This window comes from Vanellus vanellus, assembly GCF_965231255.1.
Source record: "Vanellus vanellus genome assembly, chromosome: 1".
In the NCBI taxonomy this organism is placed as follows: Eukaryota; Metazoa; Chordata; class Aves; order Charadriiformes; family Charadriidae; genus Vanellus; species Vanellus vanellus.
Genome location: NC_138905.1, coordinates 124,980,111 through 124,996,189, shown reverse-complemented (window position 1 = coordinate 124,996,189; position 16,079 = coordinate 124,980,111). Strand labels below are relative to the sequence as shown.

At 37.5% G+C, this 16,079-nt stretch overlaps 1 protein-coding gene across 4 annotated transcripts; it reads right to left on the bottom strand.

Annotated features, from left to right (window-relative positions):
* Positions 1–200: 200 nt before the first annotated feature.
* Positions 201–13,486, bottom strand: FUNDC1 (FUN14 domain containing 1; the record flags this gene model as incomplete). 4 transcript variants are annotated; one of them, XM_082490820.1, is made up of 6 exons in its annotated part: positions 201–880; positions 2,480–2,608; positions 9,362–9,437; positions 11,313–11,469; positions 12,056–12,149; positions 13,456–13,483. In XM_082490820.1, the coding sequence occupies 5 exons, from the start codon at positions 12,120–12,122 to the stop codon at positions 803–805; spliced, it is 507 nt and encodes a 168-aa protein (XP_082346946.1). In that variant the 3' UTR covers positions 201–802. The 4 variants fall into 4 exon arrangements, with proteins under 4 accessions (XP_082346946.1, XP_082346947.1, XP_082346944.1 ...); XM_082490821.1 differs by lacking the exon at positions 12,056–12,149 and having other exon boundaries at positions 13,456–13,486; XM_082490818.1 differs by lacking the exon at positions 13,456–13,483 and having other exon boundaries at positions 12,056–12,435.
* Between the last annotated feature and the right edge of the window lie 2,593 nt (positions 13,487–16,079).

Sequence of the window (16,079 nt, the reverse complement as noted above, 5' to 3'; positions counted from 1 at the left end):
CTGTGGAGTCCGTGCTCACAACAATTACCTGCGTACTAGTTTTATCAATGAATTTTCCCACGTCCACACATTTGGGAAAAATAACTTATATATTTACTTAGCACACAAGTATCACAAGTATCTCAGCAAATACTTGTACCAGGTGCCTGCAGGCTATAAACATGAGACTTTCTTATTTTCCATGTACACAAAGGCCAGAGTCAAAGTTAATTTTCACCTTTAATAAGCTCATGATTCTTTGTTATTTAATACTCTGTAAAAAGGTATTACAGATTGATAGATTATTGCAGTGACTTCTAAAGAACATGGACAGCCATGAGGCTGAAACTACAATATCATATACATTACGTAGTCATTGATACTATTTACTACAGCATGAAGAAAAATACTTTTTAAATAAACAATATTTAAATGAAAACATAGAAATGGAGCTTTCTTTCTTAAAGTATGACTACATATCTATATTTCAAGAATAACATTTTTAAAAATGCTAAATCCTGAAAGGTCATAGATAAAAAGAGTCATGATGAAGATGAACCAGTTTTGCCCAGAAATGCTATAATGAGCACACTGCACAGTTGGTTGTTTTTGTTGGTTTTTTTTTTTTTTTTTCTTTCAGCAAATCCTAGTTTTGCCAAGCTTCAAGAGGCAAAAGCCTGAAATGTAAGCGCTTCCAAGTTGTCTAGCTAGTCCACTCGTCCTGTTCTGGAAGGCCCAGTGACCCACACTGCTTTAAGAGAGCGTGTCACCACAACTGTTCTTTGCTGACATGAATACCATCAGGAAGAGACGGTTCAGGTCCTTATGATGCCAGGCCTAACAAAAAGCCTCCAACAAATCCACTGGACACCACAATGTTCTGCTTGATAAATTCTGTTGACTGAGAAGAAAAATAATATTCATAAAGAACTGAATCAGTTGTGTCCGATTGTAACATTTAATATTTATCACATTTGCCTGGAAACAAGAATACTAAAATTATGGAGGGGGGGAAGCAACGTGGTTAAAAAGATATAAAGCTAGGTGGCAACTGCTGGCACCAATGGAGTGAAAACTGACTCTCACCTGTCTTTACCAATAGATTTAAAATACTGTTTGCGTTTTAAAAGTTAAAATACAGAGGAATTGTCATAGCAATTTCATGCCAATACCACTCTTGTTTTAATCAAAACAAGACAGATGTTTTACAAACTCCCTTGGCAAAAAAGCACAAGCACTACCATCACTTCAATTTTAATTACATGAAAAATAGTTTTTTAAAAAATTTGTTTTTTTGGAATACTACATCATTGAAAAAGAAAGATAGTTCACTCCATTATAAGCCAGTTTTCTAACAACTTAATGCAACAAAAACCACTCATGTATGATAGTTGTGTACAATATTTCATTAAGTAATAGCATGGAGTATAACCCATTAGATCAAACATGTGCCATTTCATAAATCCTCCACTTGAAACACTTCAGATTGGCTACTAGTACACAATTAGAAGAAAGTAACATAATTGGGGGGAACTATCAAAAACCCCATCCTGTCCCATTCATTTCTGCAGGGCAGTGGAGAAGGTCAGGTTAAGGCATTTGGGGTATAGAAGCAGCTAGAAAACCATCTATCTTGAACTTCCACTTCACATTAAAATTTAAATTAACTTTTATCACCTGTGTGCAACTCCATACAGGTTAAAACTGAGACATCAAAACTCTTAATTACAGAGGGCTGGTGTGGCTACTGTTACATGGTCTGCAACATATTCCAAGTCAGGATTCACAGTTACTGAGAAAGCAACTTAGATCATCTGTATGAAATTTGTATGTAAAAAACAGGCTAAACATACCAGTTTTTTTTTTAAAGACAAAATAATTAAATAAAAGTCTTCAAATGACAGACTGAAATAGCCTGCGGTGACACTGATCAGTATCACAGGCTACCTCTTTTCAACATACTATCTGACAGATTCTGAAGACAGATAGTCTTCAAACTATATAAAATGAGATAAAAACCACAACTCCAGTTACAAAGTGGTTATAGCTTTTCTCCATAAAGAAAGGTCAGTCTTTTCCAACCAAATAATTGTGTTAGCAGCAGTCTAAGAAGATTTGGATTTTGTCTTTGTAGCTACCATGTTTTAACCACAACACCCTCAACTTTTTACCGTGTCATGACCTTACTGCTTTCTCACTAGCCAAGAATCTGCACAGACTAAACGGCAAAGCCAATGGCAGTCCCTAAGCCGTATCAGCTATAGAAATGCATTAACATCGATACTTGTTTAAGATACATCTTAAAGATACATCTTTAAGAGTGAACAAAACAGAACCCTAAATGAATGAGAGTACAATCTGATAACTTTTAATAAAATATACAGCCAGACCATTTCTGATGCCTTCCAGTTTTCCACCTGCATTTTCAACTAATCACCACCTGCAGTGGAAGGTAAGAAAATCTGGCTGGTAGAAAACAATTTATCACCTTAAGACTTACCTCTTCAATTAGAGTATTGATTTCAGGTGCTGCCTTATTTGCACGCTTTTTTAACTGTTTTTTTGCTTTGTTTACATCTTTTTCAACTCTCTTCCAGTCAACTTGTACATATCCACTATGACTAGCAATCTAGGAAAATAAAGGTTATTTAGTACAGTTGTAGTTAACATTTCATCAGTCAAAATACAGTATCTTAGTGCCTACGAAGTTGTTTGTTTTTTTTTTTTTTTTTTTAATTACAGACACAGAAAAAGACATTATTCCAATTACAGCAGGTACTCTGCTTCAAACACTAGTATTTTCCACAGTAACAGTAGTTCAAATTAGAACAGGCAATGGTAAAGCTCAGTAGACTCTTGTTAATTTTACCAGTTCTCTATTCTTTAGTTATAAAAGCTTTAAATAACAATGTTTTTCCTTCAGCATTTCCTTTTCTTACACGTAAAGTTACACAAAAGAGAAAAACATGTTGACAGGACAACAATGAAAAAGTTGTTTCATTTCAGCTTCTTTCAGAACTGTGGAATTCCGAATTGCGGCAGATTATCTGGGGCTAATCAGAATCATCCTTAGAAATACTGAAAATTATTATTTTATCCTACCTCATTTAAATTGTACAACAACAAAAAAGTATTCAATACAAGAGAATTCTCATACTTTATACAAAACAAAGCCAGTAAGTAGAAAAATAGCATGGCCTATGTACAGCACAAGTTCTCTAACATGGGCAAAATGGGTAAGTTTTGGGAGACTGTTCATATCAATTTACACTCAAACTACTGAAATGCTTAAACAACATCCATGTGATTTTTAGCACATTTAACCATCATCCCAACCCTTTGCCTTATTTCTCTTACTGAGCTTTGATAATGGAAAAAAGATGTTCTGTTACTTGACCAACACTGTCAGTCCCACCAATTTCCTTAAGACGATTCACAAAAGAAATACGTATTTAAATGTTCATAAGATCATAGCTTAATAAAAAAACACAGGCAATTACTGCATGCTCTAGAGAACAGTTAAAATAAACAGCTCATTAGTTGGAAAAAAAAAAGAGAAAAAAATCAAAACTAAGGATTATTTTAACTGCTAAGACAAACAGATATAGACCACTAACTTTACAGGTACATTACTGTTATATAAAACACTTTATGAAGAGATCTCAGGTCATGTTTGGTAAATTAGAGTAACCTATGTAACAGCATTCTATGCAAACAGTATACGTGGTAACTAAAAGCCACAGATAATGTACTTTTGTGGAACAGATAGTTAAATATACAATTTAAAAGTTTTGGCATAAAAAGAAGTGTTTCACACAGCTTACAGGCACTGAATTTTGACTTTAACATAGTTCCTTCTACCAAATAACTAAAATTAGACCATCTAGCTTGTTTTACAGCAGCCACGATAATTAAGCAACATATTTCATCATAGATTAGAATTTCATGATCTTGAAAAAAAACTAAAATGAAACAAGTGTCAGACAGATTTTGTCTGAATTCAGAATGAAGCTCCTAAAAGACCACCTATGTAAGAAAGTAAACTTCAGTTTCCATCTTTGCACACGATTTAAAAAAAAAAAAACAATTCACTGGACAAATGCAAAATGAACTTATTAAGTATTATACTCTCCTTTACTTCATACCTCAGAATGTAACAAATTCATTGACCTTTCCTGTCTATTGTAAAACCATTTATCCACATGGGCACTAGTGTCAGGCAGCGATCGCCAATTAAGGACTGTCTGTACATGAAAACATGAAACCAGTTTTAAAGCTGTACTGGTTGCACATCCAGTCACTGGATGATGTACCAGAACAAAATAAAAAAATGTTGCGCACCGGGGCAATTTTTATTTTATGAATTTGACATTACCACAAGAATTTCAGAAAGGCCCAAGTATTGAATTGGTGCCTTAACTGAAGGCTAAACATGGATTGACCTACCCAGTCCAACACAATGTACGAAATGCTAATATATTTACTTGTCTGTAAAAAAAAAAAAATAATATATACAAGCAAATGGACTTCAAAAGAAACATTTAATCAAGACTAGTTTAATTAGCTCAGTTATCCATACAGTACAAAGACGAGGCAGGAGTTTTTAATTAAGTTCTGTTTAGCTCTCCAGTACGTACAATTTCCATTTGTATCAAAACTCCAGTTTACACAACAAAAATTATACTACTTTTCTCCCTGAACTTAATAGCAGAGATCTTAAGTTCTGCTTTTGAGTGTTTGTACGCATCTATGAAGTAAGCAACAGAGGACAATGTTTTGAATATAAAATTTATAACTGAGAAGACAAAAAGCCCTGTACTTTACTGCAGTGATAGTCAGAGCCTGTGTTATATCTACTGTGGCTTCAATCCTACTAATTACATAACTTTGTATGTAAGTGCAGAAATAATCCCACTGAACTCAAATGTCGGTGAAACAGACTTCAATTTTTAGACCCTAATACGTCATAAAAAAACCCTATTTGCTTACAACCGTAAATTTACATAAACACAAATTCTTAAAGATCATTAGTATTTTTAAACGCAGCCCCTACAATAACCAAGAAACTAAAATAATAATATTCCATTACCAGTTACATACTTATATATATAGTCACATAAGTCTATACATAGAGATATGTATATCTTCTTAAAAAAGCCATATGGGGGGATGTGTGTGTATATCTATCTATATATAGGAATATATGATAATGGAACAATATATATATTATATACCTATATCTCTCATATATCACATTAGTAAAATTTATTTTTGTTCAAGATCTTCCAGAACTGTTGAAAAAAATAATGGATTTTTTCCAAAAAGGGAATTGAAAAATATATATCAATTCAGGAATATTAAACATTTGTGCCTCTTTCTCTACGCTAATCAAAGAAAATAGAGATCTAAAGGGAAGACAGCATTTTGGGGGTGATACTGGAGAGGCAGGCAAGTATTTTGTTATTGTGAAACATTATTAAGAGTAATGAACAAAAAACACCTACAAGCAAAAAAATTCACGTTGCAAGATGGGACAAAAGAATTTTAATTTCCTCAAAGACAAAACCTGTCATACTAAAAAAGCCAAACCAAGCCCAGAAAGTACATGTAAGCTCCCTGTGCTCTGCTGCTTGCGCAGCATACAGAAGCCATGTATACTTTTAGGTATTTTCTGATATATAGATAGGTAGCAATCCCCATCACACTCAACCAGTTTGCAGAACAGATCTGATAAGTCTCTAGCTTCAATATACAGGTAAGGACTGAGAAATGATACAGTATTTTTTTTAAAGAGTTAAAACTGCAGAGGCTGTATCTTCAGCCACCATCTGCTGGCACAGCTCCCCTGTAACCAGTGAAACACTACTCCAATTTACAAAGGCAGAGAAATGATACCCCTCCATTTCATGTCAAAACCTGCCAGAAATATGGTATTTCTTTAAAAGGCTAACTTCCAACTACCATTTGCTTTGGCTGTTCCACTGAATGTTCCCTCAAAGTCTGCAGACATCAACTGTGAAGCGGGATATTCAATGCAAAACTGAATACAATTCTTTCTTATTAAGTCCCCACCCCCAGAAGCATATTGTTCTCTCCCTACTTCACTGGGATGCCACATCATCATCACGGCATGGTATCAACAAACCCCTGTACAATATATAGCTAAGGACATCTTAAGAGTTTATTTTGCTTCCTGTGTTGTTTTCAAAGGTTTTCTTTTCTTAAGTTATAAAATAATTTAATGAAAAACTGAACTGGTCAATGGCATATTAAGGGATGAGGCAGAATATATTAGTGAAAGCACAAGTAACTGAATAAAAATACAATTTTATGATTAAATAATAGTCAACACACATTGGAAAAAACTTCAATTTGTATGTTGACTGCAAAGCAAAAAGTGATGAAACCATGATTAAGGATACAGGAGTTTAAAAACACAGAGAGAATGGGCACTCATTAAGAACATTTGGTTTTAACCAATTCATTATAGCAGAACCGCATGAGTTCATGCTTTCCTACTCTTCAGGATTTCACTAAACTGTGCTGTATAAACTAGAAGTTATACAAGGAAAATCCCTTGCTTGTTTGAGAAATGAATTATATTTTCCTTAATGTAGTTCATGGATATTTGTCTTATACCAGCATATTTGAAGAGCTACATGTATTTCAATAAAAAAGGATAGTTAATTGATCAAATTAGCTGTTGAAATATCCAGCACGATGAGTAGTTTTCAAAATTAAGATCCAGTATCACAAATCCCTTAATGTCATTTTTATTCTCTTCCTCAGACTACTTTTCACTTAATCTGTATTAAGACTGAAAAACTTCTAGATCACTTACAAAAATCTGAAAAGTCTTTTTTGTTTCTTGTGCAAGCTGACACTCCAAAAACTTATTGCTTTCAGTTTCCTACTAGATTTCTTGAGATGGAGCCATTACGTGCTGAAGAAATAATGCGTTTTTTTAATTTCAGGACTGAAATGTTTCACTGAATGGGCTTTAGCCAAGAATCTTGCCTTCTGTAGTAGTTCTTTTTTAGCAGGTAATTACAATGTCAATATTGCAATCAGCAGTTGAAATGACATCTGCAACTTCAGAGAAATTTACAGATAAAAAGGAAGTTTCTAGTCATGTGCTGAAACGCTCCTCTGCCCACTCAGGGGAAGCGCTGAACATGTATTCATAGGGAAATTAAAATCACGATGTGTGATCTTTAAATGAAAAAATTAAAGACTACAGAAATGTAATTACACTATAAAATTTATGACTCAGCTTTAAAATGCAAAACATTTTGAATTAAAATGAAAGACCAAGGCATTTACTTCATTCCCTTCCAAGAGAATCTGATCTTACTTAATTAAAGATATAGACAACTCAATCAAAATATGCAACTCATTTTTCCTCTTGGATAATATTCCTTTTCAGATGCACTGTAAACGAGATCAACTAAGAAATCAGACACTCAAACACACAGCAAATCTATTTGATGTACAGGAAAAGCTCCCAAAGCTTCACAGCTCAACAAGCAAAAATACTGCACAAGTAACGTGTTTTAAGCAATTTCTATTTTCCTTTGTCTATAGGTCTTAGGTTTTGGCTTTTCAGCTTCCTGTAGTCAGAAGTACTCATGAAGGCACCTGCAGGCAACATTCTGCCTGCTACCCCCGGATGCCAGGCCTCTGTTCTGTAGGCTCTTCTGTCACATTTAGATAAGAATTGTCATTAAAAGAATTAAGAACAAAGGCATACAACGCAGGAAGAGAGATTCAGATATTTAAGTCAACTAGATGAAAAGATGACAAGTACTTCAAGATCCACTGCATGTATATATATGTGTATATAAAAAGATTTAATTGTTCCCTTATGATCCACAAAAACACATTATGGGCTAATGAAGTCCAGAGTACTCCATCAAATTGATTCATTTGCTGGCATGGCACATTTTGCCAAAAATTTACATTTGGATGATTCTAAACCATTTCAGATTCAACACCCTTGTAAAATTCATCCCTATGTTTAGGTACAAGCCAAATAACCACTGATTTCTAGGAGACTTAAAGAGGTCATCAATGCACAACAGTAAAGTCAAATGAATGCTAATACTACAAAGCTTCATATCAAAACTATTTCTCCTTGACTTTTTACGTCATTGATACTTGCTTTTGAGTAATTCAAAACGAAATACACTTTATATTTGTTGAAAACAACTTAAACCAAATAGTTCCAAGAGCATACATTCTCACATAGAGCACTGCAGTTCAGTTATGTGTTTAGTATGGGGTTTAAAAAAAAAAAAAACCAAACCAAACCAGCAAAGAAGATGATCATGAAGGAAGTAAGAGTACTTCACACAACTGTGACATTTTGACGCATTACACAGCAGCAGAGGTACTATCCAAGCCTTCCTGATGAACGGTTGACTACAACAGCCATTACAATCAAAGGAATAACTGAAAGTGGGATACGCCTTTCAGAAATCCTCCAAGGTGATGTTGGAAAGAATTTCATATATATATCATATATTTCATATATCTTTAACATCCTGTCTCAAAAAATTGTTTGTTATTGAACCTAAGCAGGCACCAGTCTATTTCCTCTAGAATGATTTGAGGAAAAACGACAAGCTCACAGGTATTAAGACATGAAAAATGCCAGTAAAAAGTAAGAATTACTTGGCAACTTCCGGAAGGATATGTGAAACTCTCCTTCACTTAAAGTTTTGTCATCTAATGTAAAGGCTTTTTGGAAATATGCCCTCCCCTAACAACAATATCTGATGAAAAATGCAAATAGGCATGCCAGATAACCTCATTAAAAAAATCTGGACTTGAAATCCAATTGAAGAGGAATGCAATGAAGCTATCAGAAATCAGCAACACTTCAGAGGTTTAACAGATATAACTAGTAAACACAGAAAGGGGAGAAGAGAAAAACATGGCTTCATAATGGGACCAGAACAAGCCTTCCAAGCAACTGCCCAAGCAGCCTACTTCTTCTAAAGCACTCACAAAATTCTCAAACCTATTTAAGAAAATGCAGCTTAAATTCCTTGATCTCCCTAACTATAGCTTTACAGGCAGTTCCTCCAATCTGGCAGTATTGAATCACATACAGCATCCCAGTTTCTGCACAGAGGTTTCATGTGGCTTACTTACTACAAACTATTTTACAGGATGGAGTAGATTCTGATTTACCACTGATTTTTAGAAATGACTCTTTTGTACACAATATTCCAGATGAAATGTAAGTTTTGGACTGATAAGACTAAAAAGACGAAGTAGATAAGAAGCCTTCCTAATTAAGTTTTACCCAACAGGTGTGTTTTTCCTATTGTTTAGTAAATAATATTTGCCAACTTATAAAGCATGAAATGCTACATACTTGAAGCAGAAGAAAGCCACCACCTACTGCAGTTGCTGCAAGCTTTCCGACCTTCTGGAACAAAAATCCCGCACACCTTAGGAGAACAAAACAGAAGAAAAACCCAGTCCAATGAAGTTGTCTGCTGAACAATGCCACACTCAAAAATTGCCCAGCTACAACTATAACTATTTTTTCATTTAACAAAGCAAAGCTATCATTTCACTTTTTTAAATTTTAAAATCAGAATATTTAATATAAACAATATATAATTAATAATGTCTAACACCAGACCCCATGAGTAATGGTTGCTAGTTCATGGCTGTCTGATGGCCCCTTTAAAGTAAGCTTGAGATCTCCAGACCTTCTGTATACACAAAAGCTGTATGTTGCTATTAAATGTAGCATGGTAATAAAGCACAAGCCATTATAACTGTTCCGAAATGGAAGGTAAATGTACTATACCATCATTTATATTAACTACACAACCCATAACTTAAATATATCAAGTAAAAAAAAGTTAAATCCCTACCACAAGAGTTAAAATCAGTGGGCCCATTCCACTGGGACATGGCCTTAAGTCTCTTTTTAATGGATCAAGGCAACCAGAAAATTAATTATCTTGTTCACAGTCTCCAAACACTCCCATGTCAAATAGAGAACAGCACAGATATCAATACCATAGAATAGTTTAGGCAGGAAGGGATCTGTGGAGGTCATCCAGTCAAGCTGCCTTCCCAAAACTGGGCCAGCTGCAAAGTCTGATCCAACCTCCAAGCTAGATCAGGTTGCACAGGGTCCTAGCTCAGGCCAGCGTTGAATGTTTCCAAGGCTGATGGTTCCACAACTGCTCTTGGGCACTCTGCGGGTATCTGATCCACCCCCTACCAGCCCACAAACAGAGGGGAATTCCCCCCCTCCCCGCACATTAATAGTGAATTCCTATTTATGTACATGAATACACACACGGAGGCACATACATCTACAGATACTGAAATATACAGTTTCCAGGTTTTTCAATAAGCCAGTTCTTATGGATGCCAAATGAACTATTCCCTAGAAACTTCAGAGTTTATGTATACACACCTAACTTTTAAAAACAATTTTAAGACTACAGAGGCAAATAAAAAAGTCAGACTGAAAGCTGAGCCTGCACTCCTCAAAGCTGTTCTGAGCCTGGACTCGGCAATTTCAGTTTTAGTCTATTTCATATTCCAAATCTTGCATACTTCTGTTTTAAAAGTTACCGTGCTATCATAATGTTGTTTTTCACCAAACTTTAATTTTTTAGAATACTAGAATAGACAAGTACCATTCAAATGCCTTTGACAAATAACAAATACCTTGACATAGCTGCTAAGACTGCAGCCGCATTTTCCAGTTTAAGTTCTCATCTTTACTGACTAGCTTTCACCATGAGTTATTTTAGCATGACCATGCTGCGGTATGTCTCTTCAGTTAGCATGAAAGCAGACTGTTAATTTGTTCAAAATGGCTCCAGCTGAATTTACAGGTAGAAGATTCTCTGTAAAATGGGGCTCTTAAAAGTATATTCTGCCACATATTTTTTTTTTTCCTTTATTTCTTTTACCTTTAAAAGGTCTTAGCTATAACATCATAACTGGGTTTCTAAATCTATACTAGTAAGGAAGTATGCTTTCCCATACAAACAAAACTTAAATATAGTAATTTTCCATTTATACCTTGTACTTTTAGAGTTCTGACATTTCCCCAAATCCTCTTCACAGTTACTGGTATGAGTTCCCTTAGATAACTGGTGTTTTACCAATACTACAAAACACTTCAGAGTGATGAGTCAGAGTAATGAGTTAACAAATTGTTCACACATGAATAATCTTAATCAATGATAACAGCAGAGAAGATAAATGTATCTGCTTCAAATAGCCTTGGAAAGGGGTCTTCTAACACAGTAAAATGTCTAGCACAGTTATGAAAAGTGATGCTCCCTCACCAGCCAGTCACGCCGCCCATCACAATCTGGGTAGCTACGGAATATTTTTCTACAATTGGTCCTGAATTCCGGCCAAACACACGATTCCACCAATGGTGACGCCGTGCATACTCTGTTAAATCCAACACTTCATAGGAATCATCGTCACTTTCATGTTCTTAAAAAGAAAAGAAAAAGCAATTTTCTCAGTTATGCAGTAAATTTAACAGTCTCTGTAAAAACCCCAAATGTTAACAGCACCATTTCTGGTATTAACTGGCTAAACCAATGGTTTAAATTGGAGCATATAGGCTACCTATGGTCAATCAGCTCACAATTTTGAGATATTATGCCATAATATTCAATGTAAGGAAAAGACGACTATAGAGAAGGTATAACCTATAAGATCCATGACTGGCACAGAAAAGGTGAACAGGAATCTCCTACCTGTTCAAGTACAAGAACCAAGAGGTATCAGCTGAAACTAGCAGGTAGCTGGTTCAGCACAAAAAAAGGAAGTCTTCCTCTCCTCTCCTTCATCCCCCACCCGCCAGAAGCCCCAGTTAATCTGTGGAACAGCTCACTGCAAGATGCTGCAGATAACAAAAGCTGATGTGGGCTCCAAATAACAACACGACAAATTAGAAGGGGAAAAAAAAAAATCCACCAAGGGCTGTCAGACACAAAGACAACAACCACAGCTAATGAGGTCCTGGGCTGAAAAGCATTAAAAACATTCTGAGAAAGTATCAGTACATTCTTACCCTGTGAAATCCTTCTTAGCTCATCCTGCAGCTGATGACTTTCAGACACAGTATGCGAGGGTTTCATCTGACCTACTACAATTGCTTTTATGATCTTAAGCAACATGAAACATGTCTAGCGTTAGAGAAAACACACACATCTCTTCTGGATAGCCCAAAACTTTGAAAGATTGAGAACTTCGGGCCTAGTGTTTTCCTCAGAGGGCTAGATGTTACTATATGCTAATAATAAGCCAAGAACAGACACTTCTGTTCCTTTTCCACAACAGATGAAATAGACGAAGCTGGAATTTCAATTAAGTTCCATACTTGCAGTACAATTCTGTCAATGTTTTAAAAATAGGCCTCCTACAACTTCAAATTAGAGATCCTAAATACCACAGTCACTCTAACATCAAAGGGAAGAGACGGTTAAGTCTTTTTTAAAAAAAAAAATATTTTACAAGCATAACATAGTTCTATGGACGTACATACATAAAGTCCACTTCAGTTAAATACATTTAAGGTGAAGTATAAGATCAGCAATGATGCTGGGACACTCCAGAGAGGAAGAGAAATTAAATTACTACCTAGAATTACAAAGAAATACTACAAACATTCTTTTAAGAATGTCAGTAATATTTTTTTGTCTTACTAAAAATAAGGTTAGAGAATGCAAGAAACACATGCGTAGGTATGAATTCTTTCCCTTTATTATCACCTAGGCGTTCTTGAGTACCAAAACATAAATAGCAAGACCCATAATGCTAAGAAGTTGTCATTGAATCTTCTTTCTTTCCAAATTTGAGGTATCGAGTACAAACCGTTTAACTTCTTCAAGTGGGGAAGAACACAAAAACACCATCATAGATCATTAGTTCCATTAACTCTGCTCCTAAATTAATATTATTCAAATCAAAATTCAGAGAAGCAGAACACATTGCAGGGAAAATAACGCTAGAGCCTTTTCTGTTGATTAAAAAAAAAAATAGTAATTTCTTTGCAGGGTAGTATTATGCATACTCTTCACGCACACAAGACTGTGCCTGTGCAAAAAGGCGTTACACCGTAAGGCCGTACCAACGCACTTAAAAAGACCTGCACGTTATAAGATGTGGAGACGAGGGAAGCGGGAGAAAACGCCTCCCGTTTCCCCTGGGAGCCCCGCAGGTTCCTTTCCGCGGCCTCCGGCCAGGCCCCGGCACCTACGGCCGTCCGTCCCCCTCAGTCTTAAGGCGGCTTTCACCCCAGGACCTGCCACTTCCCCCCCGCCCTCGTCACACCGCTCCCGCCTAGAACGCAGTGGCCGGGAGGGAAGGGCCGGAGGGGGGGGGGGGTATGTCGGGGCCGCCAGCAGCGGTGGTGGCGGCGGCAGCGGAGGCAGCAACAGCCGCCGCTTGAGCCCGCCCGAGCCCACTGACCTGAGGCGGTGCGGGGCCTCCGCGCCGCCATCTTGGCTGCTGCTGACAGCGGAGCCGGGCCCGGAGCCCGCCTGACTCCGCCCCCAAAAGGCCGCTCTGCGCTGCCGGCGGCCGGGCCACTCTATTACTCTCCTTCTGCGGCCGCCGGGCGGTAGCGCGCATGCGCCCGCCGCCTCAAGGGCAGGGCGGGCTCTCCCCCCTCCCCTCCCACAGCGCCGCGGAGGATTGTGGGGGCTGTAGTTCCCCACCGTGAGGGCGGCCATTTGGGCGGGGGCAGCCCGGGGCCGCTGCCCCCGCCCAAATGGCCGCCCTCCCTCACGGCGGGGCCGGGCTGTGTGGGGTTCGGTTATTCAACCTGGTGATATGTATCAGGTCTCAGAGTCTCAGAATTACTCTTAGAAGTAAAGGGGTGGCAGCAGGCATGGCTGGGCGAGGGGCCGCAGGCCGCTGTGGTGTACTGCAAGAAGGGGGGATGACGGTTGAAGGAGCATGTCGCGTTGCCATGGGCGTTAAGTGTCCCATAAAAATTAATAACCAGAAAAGAAAACAAAATGCAAGGTCCCTCAAAGAACAAAGGTTAAAGTCAACGTGAGCAGTGAGACATTTAAAAAAAAAAAAAAAGAAATTTAGAATTGACCGACCCCAGTCTACTTCCTCCTTTGATGCAATGACGGGAGCTGTTGGTGGTGTTTTGGTGGGCTAAAATGCCACACAGTTGTATTTTACTGCTTTTATTTTGGTTTTGTTGTGTGCAGCTCTATACAACCTTTATAGCCATAATGTAGACGTAGCTGACACGGTAAATACAGCTTCAGGAATGTTGAGGCAATATGAACATCAAGAACACAAGAGAGTTCAGTTATTACAAATAATAAAAGAAAATTGGAAACGGATTATTTAAAAATGTTTACAGTCTCTCATTTGTATTCCCATGCTGCCAATACACAAGACTGGCAATTATAATGAAAAAACCCTGCTTTTTCCCATGTCAGAAAGCTCTTTTTGTAGAGTGAGACGTATCTTACAACATCCAAACTAAGCATTTAAGGTTCTAATTAACCCCTTAATTACACCAGCCGTGACAAACATGCAAATAAAAAGAAAAACATACGTTCTATGTGAAGGTACTTCTTAAATCATCCCTGAGATTGAAGTTAGCATATAAAATTTGAAGCTAGTGTATAAAACAGTGGTTTGCTTATTAGCTGATTTTTATTACAAACATTTGCTATCATGATAAGCAGGTGATAGCATACCACGCAGAACTAGGTAATATATTGTTTTCCTTAAGATTTTCAATAAATCTGTTTCTGTATGGAACACAAATCTGTCTCTCAGTTTGTTCTGACAAACACCAAACATCTTTGGACTTTTCATGTTTTAGCATAAAATTTGTCGGTTTTGGTATTCATTTCCCAACCAATAAGAAAAAGCTTGTTGGCTTTTATTGCTAAATGAGTAACAATCTTTTTTCTAACACTAGCAGTTCATCAAATGAAGAAAAAAAAGCCTTTGGAGTGTGTTACACAGCAGAAGGCAGCATGCGACAAAACTAAAATAGCTGCTTTCCTGGCTTCCTTCACGATGCCAAGACTGGACAAAAGGCAACCCAGCTAACTCATCCATGGTATCTTTAGAAAAGGTTCCCATTATCTGGGTATTTTGGGTCTCCCAGGTTGTCATCAGTCTGGGTTTATACCTGAGTGTATGCCTGCACGATATGGGTTGCTGTAGCAGATGATCTCCCAGCCGGGAGAACGGGGAAGGTGCTTTGCTAACGCAAACGGACCTGTTGGCTGATTTCAGTTTCACAACTGTTGATGCCATTGCAAACCCTACAGCATTTTGCACGGCTGGCTCTCAGCGGCTCTATTTCTGTCTCTTGGGAAGATCCCGGAAGATAATTTCTTACTACTGTTTACCCTTCTGGCTGAGCGCATCCCCGTGGAGCTCTTGCAACCTTTCGCTTCTCTTGTTCATTGTGTAGATGAGGCTGTAGAAGAGATAATAGAGAGAAAAGATTTTCGGAATGGTCATTATAGTCAGCCTTAAACCTCATTTTGTGTCCCAGTCAGTGCTTGAAATTTCTTATCCCGTACCTGCCAGAGACAATCTTAGGTCTGTGCAAGATTTCCAAGTCGAGTGCCAATAACGTAAGGGAGGTGACCGCAAAGTTGTACTTGGATTGTATGAGCCTGCTGGCTGAGTTCTACTTTCTGTTGCTCAAAGGCTTAATATTTGATTTCACTGTTTTTAAATTATCATGCAGCAGCACTTCTCAGGTGACTTTCCTCCTGTCTGCACAATTCATTTCCCTTCAGAATGGAAAGATTTACATGATCAATACTTTTTTAAGATAAATGTTAGAAACTGCAGTATATTCTACATGCAACTTCTGTTTGCATCAACTCAGAGACTGGAACTAGTCTAGAAAGTGCTGGTTTGCTTGTTGAATTGAGTTTGTCTTAGACACTTAGGTGTGCATGGACAAACTGCTGAATTTCGTCTGAAGTTTTTAAGTGTCGTGACTTATCTCTTAGGCTGCGTCTGCGTCTCACACACAGTTAGCGGTCCAACTACTACTCCAAACTTAATGCCGCTATCTTGAGGTCCCTCTGATCCTG